A 17,520-nucleotide genomic window follows, 5' to 3' on the forward strand; every position below is an offset into this window, starting at 1 on the left:
CCTGAAAATTTCATCCAAATCTGTGAGTTCATTTTTGACTAATGTTGCTAACAGACAGACAGACGGACAAACATATGCAGATCGTCACATAGCTCTGCTGCGTTTCTTGGTGGAGTAAAAAAACAGTCTCAAAAACAATTGCAAAAATAAAAATATTTTAGATTCAGGGTGACACTTTGTGACAATATCATCATCTCTGACGTTCATCAAGAGCAAAACTCCATAAGTCTCCTTAGAAGCACATTCGACCATCTTATAATTGACAATGTGCCATACAATTTTAATGTTTTTAAGTTTCCAGGATCACAGCAACCAGTGATGGCTATCTGAACACCCAAACATGAGCTACTCACAGAGGTTGAAGCTACTTTTATTGGTGAGAATTGGACAAAACAGAACCGAAACAGGTGACGTTCTGTCCAGCCACCACCCCAAAACACAAATATATTGAAGTTACATTCAGCAAGTAGAAGTAACCACCTTACAGGAGGCGCTGACCACTAAATCTGCTCTCTGTGAAGGGTTGTAGAGGATTAGAGAGGTTTTCACTGGCTTTTTACATGTCAACATGTCCAACAGTTTTAGACCAGCTGAGTCACCAGGCGAAAGGACATAAATCACGACTTCTGCAAAGTTCTGGGCATCTTTGATTTTTTGCTGTCAAGTTCTTTAATTAGTTTCACTGCTATCAGAGTCAACGATACTGTGCTTGTTTTTTACAGAGCAGAGACACTGTGTTGATCTCATGTGTTTACTGTAATTACATTAACAGTGTGGAGACGAATGAGGCGGTGATGATTTATTGGTGTTAAAGACACAGAGCAGCTTTAACTTCTCTCATATGACTTCAGACTGACGAGTTGGGACACGACTGAAGCACAGAGGTGGTTAAAAACTGAACACAGGAGAACATTAAAAGTGAACAGAGAGGATGGATGGATATAGAGTTGGAGGGAACAAACAACCAAAGTGAGGAAAAATAAAAGATTAAAACGGGAAGATTTAGCAAAGAGGAAACTATACATTAGAGAAGAAGGAGGGTGAGATGGGTCTTGTTAGGACTCGATCAGACGGGTGAGGCTCTGCCATCGCCTCAGGTCTGCTGGGAGGGAACGTCCCAGCATGCAACAGGAGGAGGAGGAGGACATGATAAGATGTCCAGACCTGTGACTCCACATCAGTTCACTCGAGGTATAAAAATAATAAGTGCAAGAATGAAGAAATATATGTTTTTAATAGGACTCAGGAGCGAACTATGATTTCTCCACCGAGAAAAACCCTTAAAACCACAGAAACCTAATGGAAACTTGTTAGTAAAACTGAAAGTGTCTCTGATGCAATCTGTTCATTAACCATTTAACAACCACAGGACAGTTTGGATGCATTACTGAATGTGAGGCACTACCCCGGGGGTTACAGAGGTAGGAGGTCCCTGGTGTGAAAAACTACTGCAAAATGACTGCAAAGAGATGCAAAACAAAAGCAAACACATGCACCATGACCACTGGAAAACATTGTAAAAAGGTGCTAAATAACTGAAGACAGGAAATGACATGCAAAAGGACCACAAAAACAGAAAATTGTTGGAAACAAACACAAAACAACAACAAAGAGATGCAAAACAACCACAGAGACACACAAGAACTACAAAAGATACAAAATGACCACAAAGAGATGCAAAACAACCACAATGAAATGCATGATGACCACAAACAGATAGAAAACAACTACAAGGAGATGCAAAATTATTACAAAGAGATTTAAAACAACCACAGGCACAAGATGACAACAAACAGACGTACAATAATTACAGTGAGACACAGAATGACTACAAATAGGCTATAAACAACCACAAACAGACACACAATAGATTCCAAAGAGACACAAAATGACCACAAAGAGACACAAAACAAGGGAATCACAAAGAGATGCAATATGACAACAGACACAAAACAACTACAAAAACAACAAAATGACCACAAAGTGTCACAAAACAACTATAAAGAGACATAAAATGAGCAAAAATAGGCATAAAATGACCACAAAGACACAAAACGGCCACTCGGACACAAAACAAGACAATTACAAATAAATTGAATACAATAACAGGCACAAAACAACCACAAAGAGACACAAAATGACTACAAAGAGATGCAATACAAGACATACAAATCATCCACAACAACAAAAGCATGCAAAAAGACTTAAAAATTACTTCAGAAATGACCACAAAGTGTCACAAAACAACTATAAAAAGACATAAAATGACCGCGAAGACACACAAAACTGCCACGAAGAGACACAAAACAACCCCAAAGACACACAAATCATCCACAACAACAACAAAGATGCAGAAAGACTTAAATATTACTACAAACAGACACAAAATGACAAGCCACACAGTCTTATTGGCTTCCACTCTTTCTCCTGTGTAGGACCCATTCACAGGGTTCACATCTCCCCTGCAGGAAGCCCTAGTGAGAGCTCCTCATCTGGCTTTTCCCTTCACTTCACTGGGACACCTTTAACCTTTAACTTCCTAGCTCCTTCAGTTGACAAAACTGCCTCATCATCACAGCATTGCAAAACAAAACAAAAAAAAGAGGCAGTGGAGCTGTGAACTCTTACAACATGCAGAGAGGCCAGTGCGAGCTGCTGTTACACCAGGAGGAAGTGTGTCTCTCTGTTCCTCTTTCTGCATGACAAACAGCCAGATCTGCTGCCTGTTCCTGCATGACAAAGTCCAACACTCCTCATCTACACAGTAAAAATGAGCTTTCAACTGCAGGGGCATCATCTGATTGCAGCCTGGAAACTACATGATCAATTCAGAAGAGACAGCAACAGGTTTCAGCAGGGTGGGACAAGTAATAACTTGGCTTTCTGGGTGTTTTTCCCCCCCTCTGACAGCCAGTTGAACCACCTCACTGAGCTCCAGAGTGTTTGCTCACCTCCTCCAGAGCCGCCACCGCGTTCCTGCAGTGGGACATCCGAGTGGTGAAGCTGGAGGTGGTGGGAGCTTTGTAGTCCTCATTGGTCTCCGCGATAAAGTCCGTCACGCTGATCAGCTCCGGCATTGTGAGATCCAACACAACAAACGCACACACAGTTCTAAATACACAATAAAATCCCTTCACACGACACCGAGTCAGACGGCAGGTGGAGCAGCCACACCTGGACGAAGCAACCCGGACCGTCACCAGCAGCCGCCGCTGATCCTGCGCTGGTTTCTCATATCCGAAAGCTGGATTTCTACTCTCTGATTCCGCTGAAAGGATCCACGCTGGTTTCCATGTTTGTGAAGCACCGACAGCCGTCACATTCCTCCGTCCTGCGGCCGCTTCACCTGCGGAGACTCACCGAGCAGGGAGGAGACTGGGAGCGGACAGAGCGCTCACTCCGCGGGATTTCCAGGAACCACAGGGCGCTGATCTGTTTGTAGGCCACACCCACCTCCTGACGTCATTATAGCCACTGCTTTAAAACGTCCTGCCATAGTTTGGAAGAGCGTGTTTTGATTGGACTCTTAACTTTTGCTGCCTTATTAAAGGACTTTGTGTTTAGAGTGTTAATATTGAAGCAGCACGAAATGCACATTAAAAAATAAAAACACACACAGAGACAAAAAGGTAAAAAAGAGACACAAAATGACCACAAAGAGACTTAAAATTAACAAAAGGACACTAAAGGACTGAAAGAGAAGTGACTAAAAATGAAAAACAAGACACAAAAAGACCATGAAGAAAGATGAAATAATCAAAAAAGACACAAAATGACCACAGAGATGCAAAATTTAAAGCAAACATTTTAAATCTCTTGCAAACATTTGATAAACTAGATCACAGACATGGACTGTATAAGAAAGTATTTACACAGATCATATACAGTCTATGATCAGAGATAATACCAAAAAAACAAACAGCAAAAAGGAAATTGTATCCAAATCAAATGAATCATAGTTTTAAGAGACACTTTGATGCTTTTATTTGATGTTGTTGCCATCTAGTGGAGAAAAGACTGAAATCACAACATCTGAGCTGCAATGACAAACTCCCTCTCTGGTATTTGAATTTAACCACTAAAAAAAATCATCTCTGTGTATCAGAGTTTTCATGCAAATAATGAACTATAAATATAAAGAGAAATACATTGTAACAAAGAGCAACATTAGCAAGCAGTTTGTGCGTGAGGTGCAGAAATGTGTGCTGCAAAAAACAAAACAAAAAGTGAGCATAAATCATATTAAGATGAGACACTGTAGGAAAAAACAGAGTCTTGTCATACACAGGCTAATTCTGAAAATTTTGAAAAACTTGGAGGTTTTCTGAGCATGTCCACCTTAGAGAAGAACACGTGGTAGACTCAGAACCTGCTGGAGGGATTATATAATCTCATCTGGCCTGGGAATGCCTCGGGATCCCCAAGGAAGAAGTGGAAAGAGTTGGCGGCCAATCAATGGCTGGAATTACCCGCTTCGTTTGCTGACTCTGCGACCCAACCCCAGATAAGTGGAAGAAAATGGATGGATGGACTTTGTTGGGCTCTCCTTTCTAAATTTGTGAGGGATTCACCTTACAATGTTTAGTGCTGTGAGATGACATATGTTGTGACTTGGCGTTATATAAATAAAATTGAACTGAATTAAATTACATTGCATTTGAGTCCTTAACTCAATGATCCACAACAAATATTGTCCTGACTTATTTCAGTTAACTTGAAACTTTTTGAGAAATTAGAAAATATGGGATTACAATATTGCTGGTAGCTACAACCAACTACTACTCTGTCCCCATTTTGTACATGAAATGCATATACATACGGTTTGATAAAATAACACTTGTGCGCTTTAATCGACAAAATAAGAAAACACTCCGAATGCCATGACGATCAATTAGTCCTTCCTCAGAGGTCTACAATCTAGGCGTCACCTCTGATTTAATGCTTTAAATCTGAATCACGCAGTTACTTTCAAATATTATTTACACAACATAGCAAATTTTATACACTTTATTTCATACATTTACAATATATAATACAGTGACAATGAAGAACCAGACAGGAACCCTAACCCAAGCCCAGGGTAGACTGGTTCAGTGAATGTGGTGTTGAAGGTGTGGAGGTGCATCAGACAGTCAGAAGAAACCCTGTAGAAGGACAGAATGCCAGCAGGACAGTCCACTGCTGCTCTGTTAGAGACCGAGGAGGAGAAGATGGATATTTCTGCTGTTGTACCATACAGAGAAGCCAACAGCAGAGCAGCTCAGACTCCAGGTATGATCACTATTTCCTCTTCTTCTGATATTTCAACCTCTCCTTTCCATTCCACTTCCCAGTAACAGTGACCTGTCAGACCATTTGCACACAGCAGCTGAATCCAGCAGCCAGATCTGTCTGGATGATCAGGATACAACTGCTTTTATCAGTCAATCTGAGCTCTCTGGTTGATGCCTTTGGGTCCAGAGTGCAGTTGATGTTAAACTGCTCTATTTCATGTTAACTTTTCAAATCACGTTCTCCTATGTCTACTTCCTCCTCGCATGCTTTCAAACTGACACAAAACTGTACAACATGTTCACAGACTGTATATACAATATATAGTCTATAGACATTCTGCATATTTCAGATAAGGTCTGCTAAATAGCAAATAGATCTGCAGATTGGCAGTGAAATCAACTAATGGCAGCTAAGTAGGTGTTTCTTGTAGTATGTGTTTTATTCAGCATTGCTTGGTGTGCAGCTTGACATTACTATCAAATGAGGTCTTGGAGGCTGCAGATGAATCATTCTGGGCTCTTTTCTCTCTCAAACAGCTCTTCATTTAGTACCAATTCCAGCTTTTATGATTCAGGTAAATTTAGCAATATCTTATACTAAATCCAACAATTTTCACAACACCATTGTCTTACATTTGTTTTGCATAAAACATCAATGTAAAAACATCAAACAGTATTACACGTGTATTGAACACAATATTCAGTGAGTGCAGAGAGCAGCTGTGGCTGTTCAGAGTGGCAAAAATATCTTCCTATTACTAATCTTGCATTAATTAGCAAAAAAAGACAAATAAAGAAAGAGAAAAAGGAATTTGTTGTTCACATAATGGAGCTGGATCATAGCGATTCTAGACAACTTGTTTGCCACCAACACATCATGAGTAAAAACTACCTTCTCTGCTCAAAATTACCTTTGGTTCATTCAAATACTTTTGCATAATGAAATAAAAGCCCAAACAATGGCTAACGGTGGCTTCAGTTCGTGCTTCTTCCACAGAACTCTTTGTTGCTCTTGCACTAACACACATTTTGCAACAACAACACACTATACATTAGAGTACGTTAGAAAAGCCAAACAATGAGGTACAGGATTATTTATGGATGTTGAACTTGATTAACTGTACATTAAAGGCATGTACAATACAAATGGTGAAAATTCTAGACAGTACTAAAAGATCAAATGTATCTGAAATAGAACAGATATAACAGATCTAATATGGAACTGCACAAAATGATGGTCAACCTTCAGATCATGAAAAGGATGCAAGAAATGTTCCCAAGATGTTTCACATTTTGTAGAGCATCCTCCTCTTTACAGCCAACTTCACAGAGGTTTACAACACAGTGCCAGCCTTCCTGATAATTTTATTCAGTTAGCCTAACCAGCTATAGTGTGAGTGAGATGATTAACGGGTTAAACAGGCATTCTTCAGTCAGCAGTGAGACTCTGCAGCACTCACTGAACATATAGTCACTGAACCACTCCAGACTCTAAACCCAGGATGCAGAGGTTCAGTGAATGTGGTGTTGAAGGTGTGGAGGCGGATCAGAGAGTCTGAGGAGACTCTGTAGAAGGACAGAATGCCAGCAGGATGGTCCACATACACTGCTACTCTGTTAGAGATGGAGGAGGAAGAGATAATCTTCTCTGTGTTGTTGTGCCAGACAGAGTAACAATCATTAGAGCAGCTCAGACACCAGGACTGATCGTTCCCTCCAAACCTGGAGTTCCTGCTGTATCCTCTCCTCCTGATCGCTCTGTAGGCCACTGCTATATCAACCTTTCCACTCCACTCAACTTCAAAGTAATGACGACCAGTCAGACCATTTTTACACAGCAGCTGACAGAAGATATCAAATCTTTCTCGATGATTAGGATATGGCTGCTGCTGGTTCACCACTTCCACTCTCTTGTTGTTGTCAGACAGTTTGAGGTTTCTGTGTGCTGACTTTGGGTCCAGAGTGATTTCACAGGCATCTGATGGAGAAAGGACAGACAATAATAACATCTCTCATAACAATGTATGTTTGTTTTTTTTTTTTTTTAAATTATAGCTCATATAATTGTCTTGTTCAAGATTAATATATTGCTTTGCAGTTCTATAGAAAGTAAAGGTAAAATGGCATCTCAATAAAATAACTTTTATTCAATTCAAAGCTGTTGTAATGTCTGATCCAGGTACTGCATGCATCCTTAGCCATAAAAACAAAGAAAGTGTAAGTCAAATACATTTTGTATAGATTTTATATATATATATATGAACTTACAGCTCCTCTGATCAGGAGGTAGTTTCTGTTTTTCATCATTGTCCACTCTAGAGGATAAAACACAATTAGACAAGTACAATCCTTTTTGAATATGGAAAAAAAAATGTTCTTCTCTTTATAATGTTCAATGCAACAAGAATCCTAATTACTGTTTTTTTTTTTTTTTTTTTAAAAGATCACTGTGCTTCAGATTAACTTGTTGGATAGTCATCTTCTGATTCGCCTTCTCTTTCTGGAAAAAAAAATGTCTGTCATACTCACTTTACTAGTGATTGAAAGAAAGTTTGAAAAAAAGGAGTTTGACTTTTTTCCTTTCTTTTGAGAGAAAATAAAACACCATAAAGTACATGCATTTTCTGCATTTGTGGAAACCATCATGACTTGCCTCTCTACATGTACAGCAGACTTTACTAACTGCCCTCAGCTGTGGCTGTTCAGCCCACAGAGAAACACTTTTGACTTTTTACCTATGAGACACTGCATGATTATCTATTTTTCAAGAATTCTTCCCCTTTATGTTACTACTGTTACAAATGAGCTGTGTGAGAGCTTTAGTGTCTGTCCACACCTGAGAGTTTTAAGTCTCCAACGTGGATCCTCCACTCCAGCACAAAGCTGCTTTACTCCCGACTCCTGCAGCTGCAGGTTGTTGTCACTCAGGTCCAACTCTATCAGATGGAAGGGGTTGTAGCTCAGAGCTGAAGCCAGAGAAGCACAACCTTCTTCTGTGACCAGACAACCAGAGAGTCTACAGACACATACATACACACAAACACACACTTAGTTTGCTTACAGTTAACTATCCATTCATTGCCTATACACTGCTTTATCAGCTCAATGCATATATTTACGCAGACGTGGAATGCTTTTTTTTTTTTAAAGATCAAACACTGCAGTGGAGAAGGAATAGGGTGGTTAAAGTATTGTAGAAACTGCTCATTTCTTGAATTTCCACATTCAGTTTGTAGAGTTTCGGGAGAAAAGCATGAGAATAAAAAACTTTTTAAGTGAGATGGGAGTGAAGTGAAAAAGTGAGTAACGAGAGGTCAGAGGTGACTAATGATTTAAGCTGAGAGGAAGGGGACAGTAACTGGAAATAAACAATCATACAACTGTGCTTCACCGCATAACAAAGCGGCAACGGCAGAGACTGAAAGGTGAAACCAAAGTGGAATTGCCTGCAGTTCCTCAAATGGCCACTTCAGGCTGGTTCCAAAGCCAAGTCAATCCCTACTGATTACCATGTCACAATGTCCAACTTTATAGTAGATATAAACATATTTACAGTCTTGTACAAAGACCATGTTGGTCTCGAATGCAGATTTCCCTGTTAATGACAACTGTAAAGAGGTGCTTTTTTATATAACTCACCCTTTTAAGTTGCATTAAGGTCCAAAGTTAAGCATAATTACAAGTGTATTTCAAAAAGTTCTCAGCTTCAGTAGAAAACGTCACAGAAGAATGATTGTTCTGGCATTGTTTTTCAACATAGTCTCTTTTAGCTACAATCTACTTTGTCCACCAGTATTCAAGTTTTGCAATACCTCGTGGACGAAGGTCACAACTTAAACCTCCAGATTCTCCTCAGCAGCATGCAAGACTTAATCATTACTCTGAAAACAGTGACCACACAGGTAGGAATTGAGTTTAGGAAACAGAAGACGTCTGTCTGGTGAGTAAGGTTGTTTTGGCAACAGTTCAAAGACACATTAGGCTGTTTCTGCCAACTTCACTGTGTTGATGGACAGATTGTCCTGGAGCAACAGCGGCCAGATTGAAGCGTTGCTCTCATTTTTTCTTTAATTGCTTTAAACAGTTGAGCTTTATGTGGACAGTGATACAAGGCTTTTCTTTGCCCAAAAATGAGAGTTACACCTCTTGTCTCAGCATGAGACCAAGAACTCTTGTAAGGTCATAACTGCATTTAGTGACAGTTTGGTAACGTCGTAAGACACTTCATGACCCAGAGACACTTGCATGGTCAGTTCCATTCACAGTCTTCTACTGTCAACAAAGAATGAAAAAACTGACAAGCTGCAGTTGACATACCTGACTGACCATGCCCATCTCTTTCTGGCCACTGTCCACCCATCTTCCAGCAGGATGATGCCCCGTGATGTCACAAAGGACATATCAAATTGCTCATTTGCTGTTAATTTGAAAACACACAGCTGTATTCTGACCTGAGAGTTTCCAGTTCACAGTGTGGACTCTTCAGTCCAGCAGAAAGCAGCTTCACTCCTGAATCCTGCAGGTCACTGTTACTCAGGTCCAGATCTCTCAGACTAGAGGACTGAGAGCTGAGAACTGAGGACAGAGCTTCACAACTTCTCTCTGAGAGGTTACAGCTGCTCAGCCTGCAGGACAATCAGTTATGAATGACAAAATATTTTCAACGTCATCTTTATAAATATGTATTTGGTACTTATACTTTTCTAAACACACATACTCATTGACTTACAGAGCTTTGTTGGAGACTTTGACCACTGGCAGCAGCCTCAGAAGAGCCTCCTCTGAAGCAGAATATTTCTTCAGGTCAAACACATCCAGATGTTCTTCTGATGACAGTAAGATGAAGACCAGAGCTGACCACTGAGCAGGAGACAGTTTATCTGTGGACAGACGTCCTGATCTCAGGGACTGTTGGATCTCCTCCACTAGAGAACGATCGTTCAGTTCATTCAGACAGTGGAACAGATTGATGCTTCTCTCTGCAGACAGATTCTCACTGAGCTTCTTCTTGATGTACTCGACTGTTTCCTGATTGGTCTGTGAGCTACTTCCTGTCTGTGTCAGCAGGCCTCGTAGGAGATTCTGATTGGTCTGCAGTGAAAGACCCAGGAGGAAACGCAGGAACAAGTCCAGGTGTCCATTTGGACTCTGCAAGGCCTGGTCCACAGCTGTCTGGTAGAGATGTTTCAGAGTAGGTTTGTCTTTGATGACAATAAAAAAACAAGATGTTTTCTGTTCTTCCATCAGGTTGACACCAGAGTTGGTGAAGGTTTGATGGACATAAAGAGCAGCCAGAAACTCCAGAACACTCAGATGGACGAAGCAGAACACCTTGTCCTGGTAAAGTCCTCTCTCTTCTTTGAAGATCTGTGTGAACACTCCTGAATACACTGAGGCCTCTCTGATATCGATGCCACACTCTGTCAGGTCTGATTCATAGAAGATCAGGTTTCCTTTCTGCAGCTGCTCAAAAGCCAGTTTTCCCAGAGATTCAATCATCTTCCTGCTCTCTGGACTCCAGTGTGGATCTGTCTCAGCTCCTCCATCATACTTGATCTTCTTCACTTTGGCCTGAACCACCAGGAAGTGGATGAACATCTCAGTCAGGGTCTTGGGCAGCTCTCCTCCCTCTCTGGTTTTCAACAACTCCTCCAGAACTGTAGCAGTGATCCAGCAGAAGACTGGGATGTGGCACATGATGTGGAGGCTTCGTGATGTCTTGATGTGGGAGATGATGCTGATGGCCTGCTTCTTATCTCTGAATCTCTTCCTGAAGTACTCCTCCTTCTGTGGGTCAGTGAACCCTCTGATCTCTGTCACCATGTCAACACACTCAGGAGGGATCTGATTGGCTGCTGCAGGTCGTGTGGTTATCCAGAGGCGAGCAGAAGGAAGCAGTTTCCCCCTGATGAGGTTTGTCAGCAGCACATCCACTGAGGTGGACTCTGTAACATCAGTCAGGATCTCATTGTTGTGGAAGTCCAGAGGAAGTCGACACTCATCCAGACCATCAAAGATGAACACAACCTGGAAGTGTTGAAAGTTGCAGATTCCTGCTTCTTTGGTTTCAGTAAAGAAGTGATGAACAAGTTCCACCAAACTGTATTTTTTCTCTTTCAGCACATTCAGCTCTCTGAAAGTGAATGGAAATGTGAAGTGGATGTCCTGGTTGGTTTTGTCTTCAGCCCAGTCCAGAGTGAACTTCTGTGTTAAGACAGTTTTCCCAATGCCAGCCACTCCCTTTGTCATCACTGTTCTGATTGGTTCATCTCTTCCAGGAGAACCTTTAAAGATGTCTCCTTGTCTGATGGTTGTTTCTGCTCTGTCTGGTTTCCTGGATGTTGTTTCAATCTGTCTGACCTCATGTTCATCATTGACCTCTGCAGTCCCTCCTTCTGTGATGTAGAGCTCTGTGTAGATCTGATTCAGAAGAGTTGGGTTTCCTGCTTTAGCGATCCCCTCAAACACACACTGAAACTTCTTCTTCAGGTTGGACTTGAGTTGTTGTTGGCACTTCACAGCAATCGTCCCTAAACAAACAATAAATGTAACTGAGCTAACGGCACAGTAAACTTGCCTTGTTAAAGCCGTTAAAATACTCTGAAGGATTTTTTTTTTTTTTTTATCCTTTTACTTTTACGGATGCGTAACAAAACTACAAAACAAAAGTAATTTAGTATTTTATGTTTGGAGTTGTCATGTTAGATTTGAGAAACTCTAAATGAGTGAGTAGGTGTAAAGAGGCAGTTGGTTTTTAGAAAGGATGTCTATTTTTAAGTAAAACACTTGATCAAGTCTGGGTCTTTCGGGAGTGAAATATTATGTTGGTCAGGTAGGGAATGTAGGTGAAGTTTGCTTTGCAATTACAAGTTATAGAAGCATTGTCTGAAATAATACTGTAGATGTTGGAATCTATTGCTATATGCAAGAGTGGAACAGAAAATAGTAAATACAAGAGTATTGGGAAATCAGGATTAGTAAGAATGTTCTCCGTTGTTCTGTTGGTGTCGACCTCAACTATTCCACATTCTGACACACTGTCAATGAGAAATATAGAGGCTTATGGAAGGTGGAGTATGAAGATTGATCAAGATCTGGTTTTAATAAAGAGATAAACTTGCCTCTTATAATAGTATGGAAATTTGGGAAGCTTTCTAAAAAAAGATGACAACAGTTGTGAACAGGGCCAGATCGTAGCTATTGTCACATCCATCCATTATCTATACACCACTTAATCCACATTGGGGTCGCAGTGGGCTGGAGTCTATCCCAGATGACTGTGGACAAAGGCAGGGGACATCCTGGACAAGTCGCCAGTTTATCGCAGGGCTACACATAGAGACAAACAATCACACTCACATTCAAACCTACGGAGGAAGCCAGAGTACCTGAAGGAAACCCATGCATGCACTCACACAGGGAGAACATGCAAAATCCATGCAGAAATCCCAGGTCCAGGCCGGGAAGCAAACCGGGGATTTGCTCGCTGTAAGGCAACAGTGCTAACCACCAAGCTACTGTGCAGCTGCTATTGCTACAATATCTTTCTAATCTTGCTAATCAGAGTTGAAGCACAAAGGTTTTTGTTTTTTGCAGTTATATGAAGTGGTCTGAGTTTCAGGAATTCAGTCTCCTTGAGATTAGAGCCTTGAAGTAGGAAGATAAACATAAAAATTCATGAAAATGAAATCCTCTTACTGCTCTGTAGACAGTCAGCCAGCTCGTCCTGCTTCATTCTCCTCAGGAAATGTAGTGTGATCTTCAGAAATGACTCTCTGCTGCTCCTCCTCTGCTCTTCATCCTCACCCTCCAACTCCTCCTCCTCCCTCTGACTCTCTAAGCATTCTGGGTAATCTGGACTTAAAATCTTCTGGATTTTCTTCATCTCATTCATCACGTAACTGATGATGTTCTCCTCTAGCACCTGAAGCAGAGAATTATATTGAATTTACTTTCAACTGAAACGGAAGACAAAATCAGATCTGTTAAAATCTAGTAATTAGAGCAGTGTGAACAGTATTTGGACCAAAATCATAGCTGAAGTGGAATCAAGAGATGAAACAATTTCATCAGTAACTGAACATTAAAACCTTCATGAAAGTTGGATTTATCGCATCACATATGTATCTCACTGTAATACTTGGACCTAAATGGATAATAAGTTGCTCACTGAGAGTCTGTTACATGTTTCATCAGTGAATCAGAACAAATTCTTCTGTCAAGTTAATGTGACAGTAAAGTGTTGAATGTAGAATAGTTCTCACCATTAATATGGAGTCCAGATCTGTTTGATGCTGAGGGACAGACTGACCTCTGAGATCCTCTGAACTCTGCTGGTTAACACTGCAACAACATTCAACTTTAGCACATGTACACTTTGTTAAAGGTTTTGTGTTCTATAGTGATGAATTCTGACAGAAACATGAAGTGATCTCTGTTGTAAATGATGTTGTCACTGTTGGATGTGATGTTTTCAAAGAGAAAACACAATCAACACTTTATATTCTCACAATTTATCAACAGACTGGTGTTCTTGTTTAAACTTTTTTTTTGAAGCATCGGTTTCTTAACAACACTACCAGGACTTCTGAACCAGGACAATAAGAGAGACAAGAAACTGTTGTAGAATAAGAGAACACAAAATTTTGTGTTTTAGAGGGACAATTCAATGTTTTTATTTTAAATTTACTGAGGATATATTTAGCAGTTACAAAGTTGCAGTAATATTATGCAGGTATCATATTTAATCGTATTTATAGTGCCATTAAATGTGTAAATTAGGATTTTCCTGCAAAGAGCGGGACTCTGGTATTGTTAAAAATAGAAATGTTGGTATTATTTAAAAGCTATATATAATTGTTTGTGGGAGAGAAATGCTCTTACTATTCACGGACAGACTGGTGTCCATCTTTGAAATCAATGGGATCATGCAGAGATCGCTTCTTCATACACACAAAGCTGGGTTCAGGAGTCTCTATTCTCTGCTGACGAATCCTGATAAAAGAAAGCAGCAAGTCAAGTGTGTCTTTACAATAGACTTAATCTACATTAAATTTAAAAAAAAAAAAAAAAAAAAAAAAGGTTAAAACAAGACAAACTTGCTGTACTTTTTCTGCAATAGAAAATAATAAATAAAACATTCTTTGATCATTTTTTAAACTCAGGAAGTTTATAAATATGCTTGAGATTTTTCACAGAAACTCAGATGACTTCCCACCCAGGTTCACATTCAGGTTGAGGTCTGTTCTGCTGCTTTGTTCTTCAACACAACACACACACATAGAACTTTGATGTAAATAACGATGGTCAGTGCTGAGTGCTGAGCTCTGACATGGAGAAGAGTCATGGACAGTTAGAGATGTTCATCTCACCTCTGAGCTTTGGTCTGGTTCTCATACTCCTTCCACAGAGTGGCTTTAGAGGGAGGGACTCCCTTTGCTCTGTCCTCATACTGATTCATAACAGAAACACCTTCACACAAACACAACAACCTGTTCAGTTCAACAACATTCACACTGCTGTCTACCACGGTGTCATTTTAGATGCTACCACCAGATGGCACCAATTTGTCCACTTGTTCATATTCAAGATTGGTTTGTTTATGTGTAAAAACTCTGTATAATTTTAATTCAGCTGTGTGGTAGAATAAAGAAAATACTGACCGGGTGAGTTCAGATCCACATCCAAGAGAAGCTGCTGATTCTCCTTCATCAGTCCTTCATCATCCATCTGAGGACTCTGTCACACATTCATGTTGAGAAACATCAAGATGACAGTAAACCGGGGAAACCTCCAACCACAGACCAGAGATCAGCTCCAATCACACAGCAGGAAGCTGCAGGACAATAAAACATCTCCCAGAGTGACACAGGGTAATATCTGATTCACTGTTTTTCTGTCTAAAGGTACTGACAACAGAGGGGGAAGATGGGCTTAGGGAATCCAGGGGCAGACAGAGGCGAGACACGAAAAACAGGCTGGAGACAGAAGCAGGGCTGGTGAGAATCTGGGAGAAGATCAGAGTCCATGTGGGGGAAATCCAGGGCAGAAAACCGGAGTCCAAAAGTGAGGATGTGAGTATATGATCCAGCGGAGAGTGAGTGAAGGAATGAGGTTTAAATAGTGAGCAGGTGAGCTGATTACTGCAACGCATCACCTGCAGTAATCAGCTGAGTGCAGGCAGGTGAAGCAGGGAGAGCAAGACACAGGGAGAGAGAGAGAGAAGAGGGAGAGATGACAGACAGAGTGAGCCAAAGGGAGACAGGTCAAACCAGAAAGACAGACGCAAAGCGAAGAGGAGGAAGAAGGAGAGGAACAGGGGCTGGACCAGGGATCACGACATTTATACCTTGTTTTGCAAAGCAAGTCTGTAACAGTTTTCACACTATGATGCTAGAACCTACAAACCTCTACACTTTTGCAGACTTTTCTCTGTGTTCATTCATCAACATTGTCTTGAAGATACCCACCAACTGCAGCAGAACGGTGGAGTTTATGCGTCTCTGCTGCAGACCTCATCCACAACTATTTGTTGCTTATTGATATCCACTTATTCAGCTTGTTCAGAATGAACTAGTCTTGCTTTGTTCCTTATAATTAACTGTTTGGAGTCAGCTGATCTTCTGTTGGACAGCATGAAGTTCTGCAGCACAGAGGCCTCGAGCTGTGGCACATATTCATATCTTAATGTTCCACATTGTGTTTATAGACGTATTCTAAGTTGTAGATTTGATGTTGCCATATTAGTGTTGATTTGTAGTTGTTATTCTTTAGTTAAACATCTGTGTTGAGTCTCAGTAATCCTGAGAGCTTAAAGTAAAAAATAAAAAATAACTGGTCTTCTCTTTGTGGTTCCTGGAAGCTTTTTCAGTTTACTGTTATCTGTGCCAGATGGTCAGATGATTAGAGTTTCATGTCTTTATGGCTGAATAAACATAATTTTGAACTTTAATAATACACTTTAATATCTACACTTTGCACTTTGATGTTGTTTATATCATCATGTGACATTTAATAAAGGTGCAGTGCGTAGGATTTAGTTTAAGCAGAGACTGAAAAGCTTCACTTCATCTCTTTTTAGCGTGGAGGACAAGCTACACTGAAAAAACTTCTTTAGAGTTCTGAGCTACTGTACAAAGATAGTGGTGCTACATGGCTCTGCTCTGTCTGTAGATGTAGACCAAACCCCAAACCCCACCTCAACGCTGAGCACTAAACCCTCTCAGACTGACATCAGTTTATTAGTAAATGAGGTTACAGTGACTCTAAACACTATAAACAGAAGTCAGACAGACCTTTGGGATTTATCATATTTCCTTTATGATGTCAAAGTAGGTTACATACTATTGTGAGACTTTCTTACGTTTACAGACAAGACACTTCAGGGAAAGAAAATCTAGACAAACTACATAGTTCCTGTAATGAATCACCACTGAGCTATGTGTTCATACTCAGATGTTAATTTCTGTTTCCTTATAGCATAAATGTTGGTTTGTCCTTCGTGCTTGTTTGGTAACCCTGTGTTTAATGTCTCAGTGCTATGAAATATGGATAATTCCATCAGGTAAAGTCTGTAGACATGTAGACTAGAAATGTAGAATATTGCATAAAGGATTCAAATTGTCACTGAGTGAAACTTGAGAGTGATTATACACTAATGAAATCTTTTTCTTTGGCTGATTATTTCCTGTAAATCACAGACGACAGCATCAACAGCACATGAATGTCTTTCACTAACTACAATGACACCTTAAAACTGTCACAAAACAACTCTAACAAGAAGAAAAAAGTTGTTGCGAAATCCCAAACTGGAATAAATAACAATTTTACCAGCTTCAGTTTCATCTGCAGAGACATTCAAACATGTTTTTACTTTAAGATTATAATGACCAGAAAGACTCCAATCTAACTTTTCTCTACATATGTCACACTCATACATATTTTTATACAAAATATGCTCTTATATGCTGAGACTGACTAAATAAACTGAGGGACCAGAAAATCAATAATGCAGTCAAATACCAGAATCCTGTCATCTGTGTGAAATGAAGATTTCACCTGAGAGGAGTTGGTTCAGTTCTTTAGGTTTGTGATGTGTTAGTTTACTGACTGCTTAATATCATACTGGGGTTTCTAACACTGCTGCACCTGTAGATACTGTAACTGAAAAGAACAAACTAATAGAGACATGTTTTACAATACTGAGTTCAAACTGTTTTCTATCTCACTGACTTTAGTTTTAGTCTTT

At 40.2% G+C, this 17,520-nt stretch overlaps 2 protein-coding genes across 5 annotated transcripts in view; both read right to left on the minus strand.

The window, feature by feature from the left end:
- The window catches only part of asap2b (ArfGAP with SH3 domain, ankyrin repeat and PH domain 2b), a 37,379-nt gene extending 33,967 nt beyond the window's left edge, over positions 1 to 3,412 (minus strand). The window contains exon 1 of the mRNA XM_035942376.2: positions 2,952 to 3,412. Coding sequence (XP_035798269.2) covers positions 2,952 to 3,077 — 126 coding nt within the window. The 5' untranslated portion in view covers positions 3,078 to 3,412. The remainder of the gene's footprint in view (positions 1 to 2,951) is intronic.
- Positions 3,413 to 4,992: 1,580 nt separating this feature from the next.
- LOC111587239 (NACHT, LRR and PYD domains-containing protein 3-like) overlaps positions 4,993 to 17,520 on the minus strand; it is a 78,573-nt gene continuing 66,045 nt past the window's right edge. Inside the window, exons 1-10 of one of the 4 annotated variants that reach the window (XM_023297112.3) lie at positions 14,936 to 16,044; positions 14,645 to 14,744; positions 14,157 to 14,267; positions 13,538 to 13,616; positions 12,972 to 13,197; positions 10,003 to 11,803; positions 9,725 to 9,898; positions 8,110 to 8,289; positions 7,542 to 7,588; positions 4,993 to 7,251 (exon numbers count right to left, since the gene is read on the minus strand). In XM_023297112.3, the coding sequence (XP_023152880.3) occupies positions 6,707 to 7,251; positions 7,542 to 7,588; positions 8,110 to 8,289; positions 9,725 to 9,898; positions 10,003 to 11,803; positions 12,972 to 13,197; positions 13,538 to 13,616; positions 14,157 to 14,267; positions 14,645 to 14,744; positions 14,936 to 15,002 (3,330 nt within the window). In that variant the 5' untranslated portion in view covers positions 15,003 to 16,044 and the 3' untranslated portion in view covers positions 4,993 to 6,706. Of the gene's footprint in view, positions 7,252 to 7,541; positions 7,589 to 8,109; positions 8,290 to 9,724; positions 9,899 to 10,002; positions 11,804 to 12,971; positions 13,198 to 13,537; positions 13,617 to 14,156; positions 14,268 to 14,644; positions 14,745 to 14,935; positions 16,045 to 17,520 lie in introns of those variants that run through there. The other 3 variants (XM_055015744.1, XM_055015743.1, XM_055015740.1) reach the window with 3 other exon arrangements.

The sequence above is a fragment of the Amphiprion ocellaris genome, chromosome 12 (assembly GCF_022539595.1).
Source record: "Amphiprion ocellaris isolate individual 3 ecotype Okinawa chromosome 12, ASM2253959v1, whole genome shotgun sequence".
NCBI classification, from domain to species: domain Eukaryota; kingdom Metazoa; phylum Chordata; class Actinopteri; family Pomacentridae; genus Amphiprion; species Amphiprion ocellaris.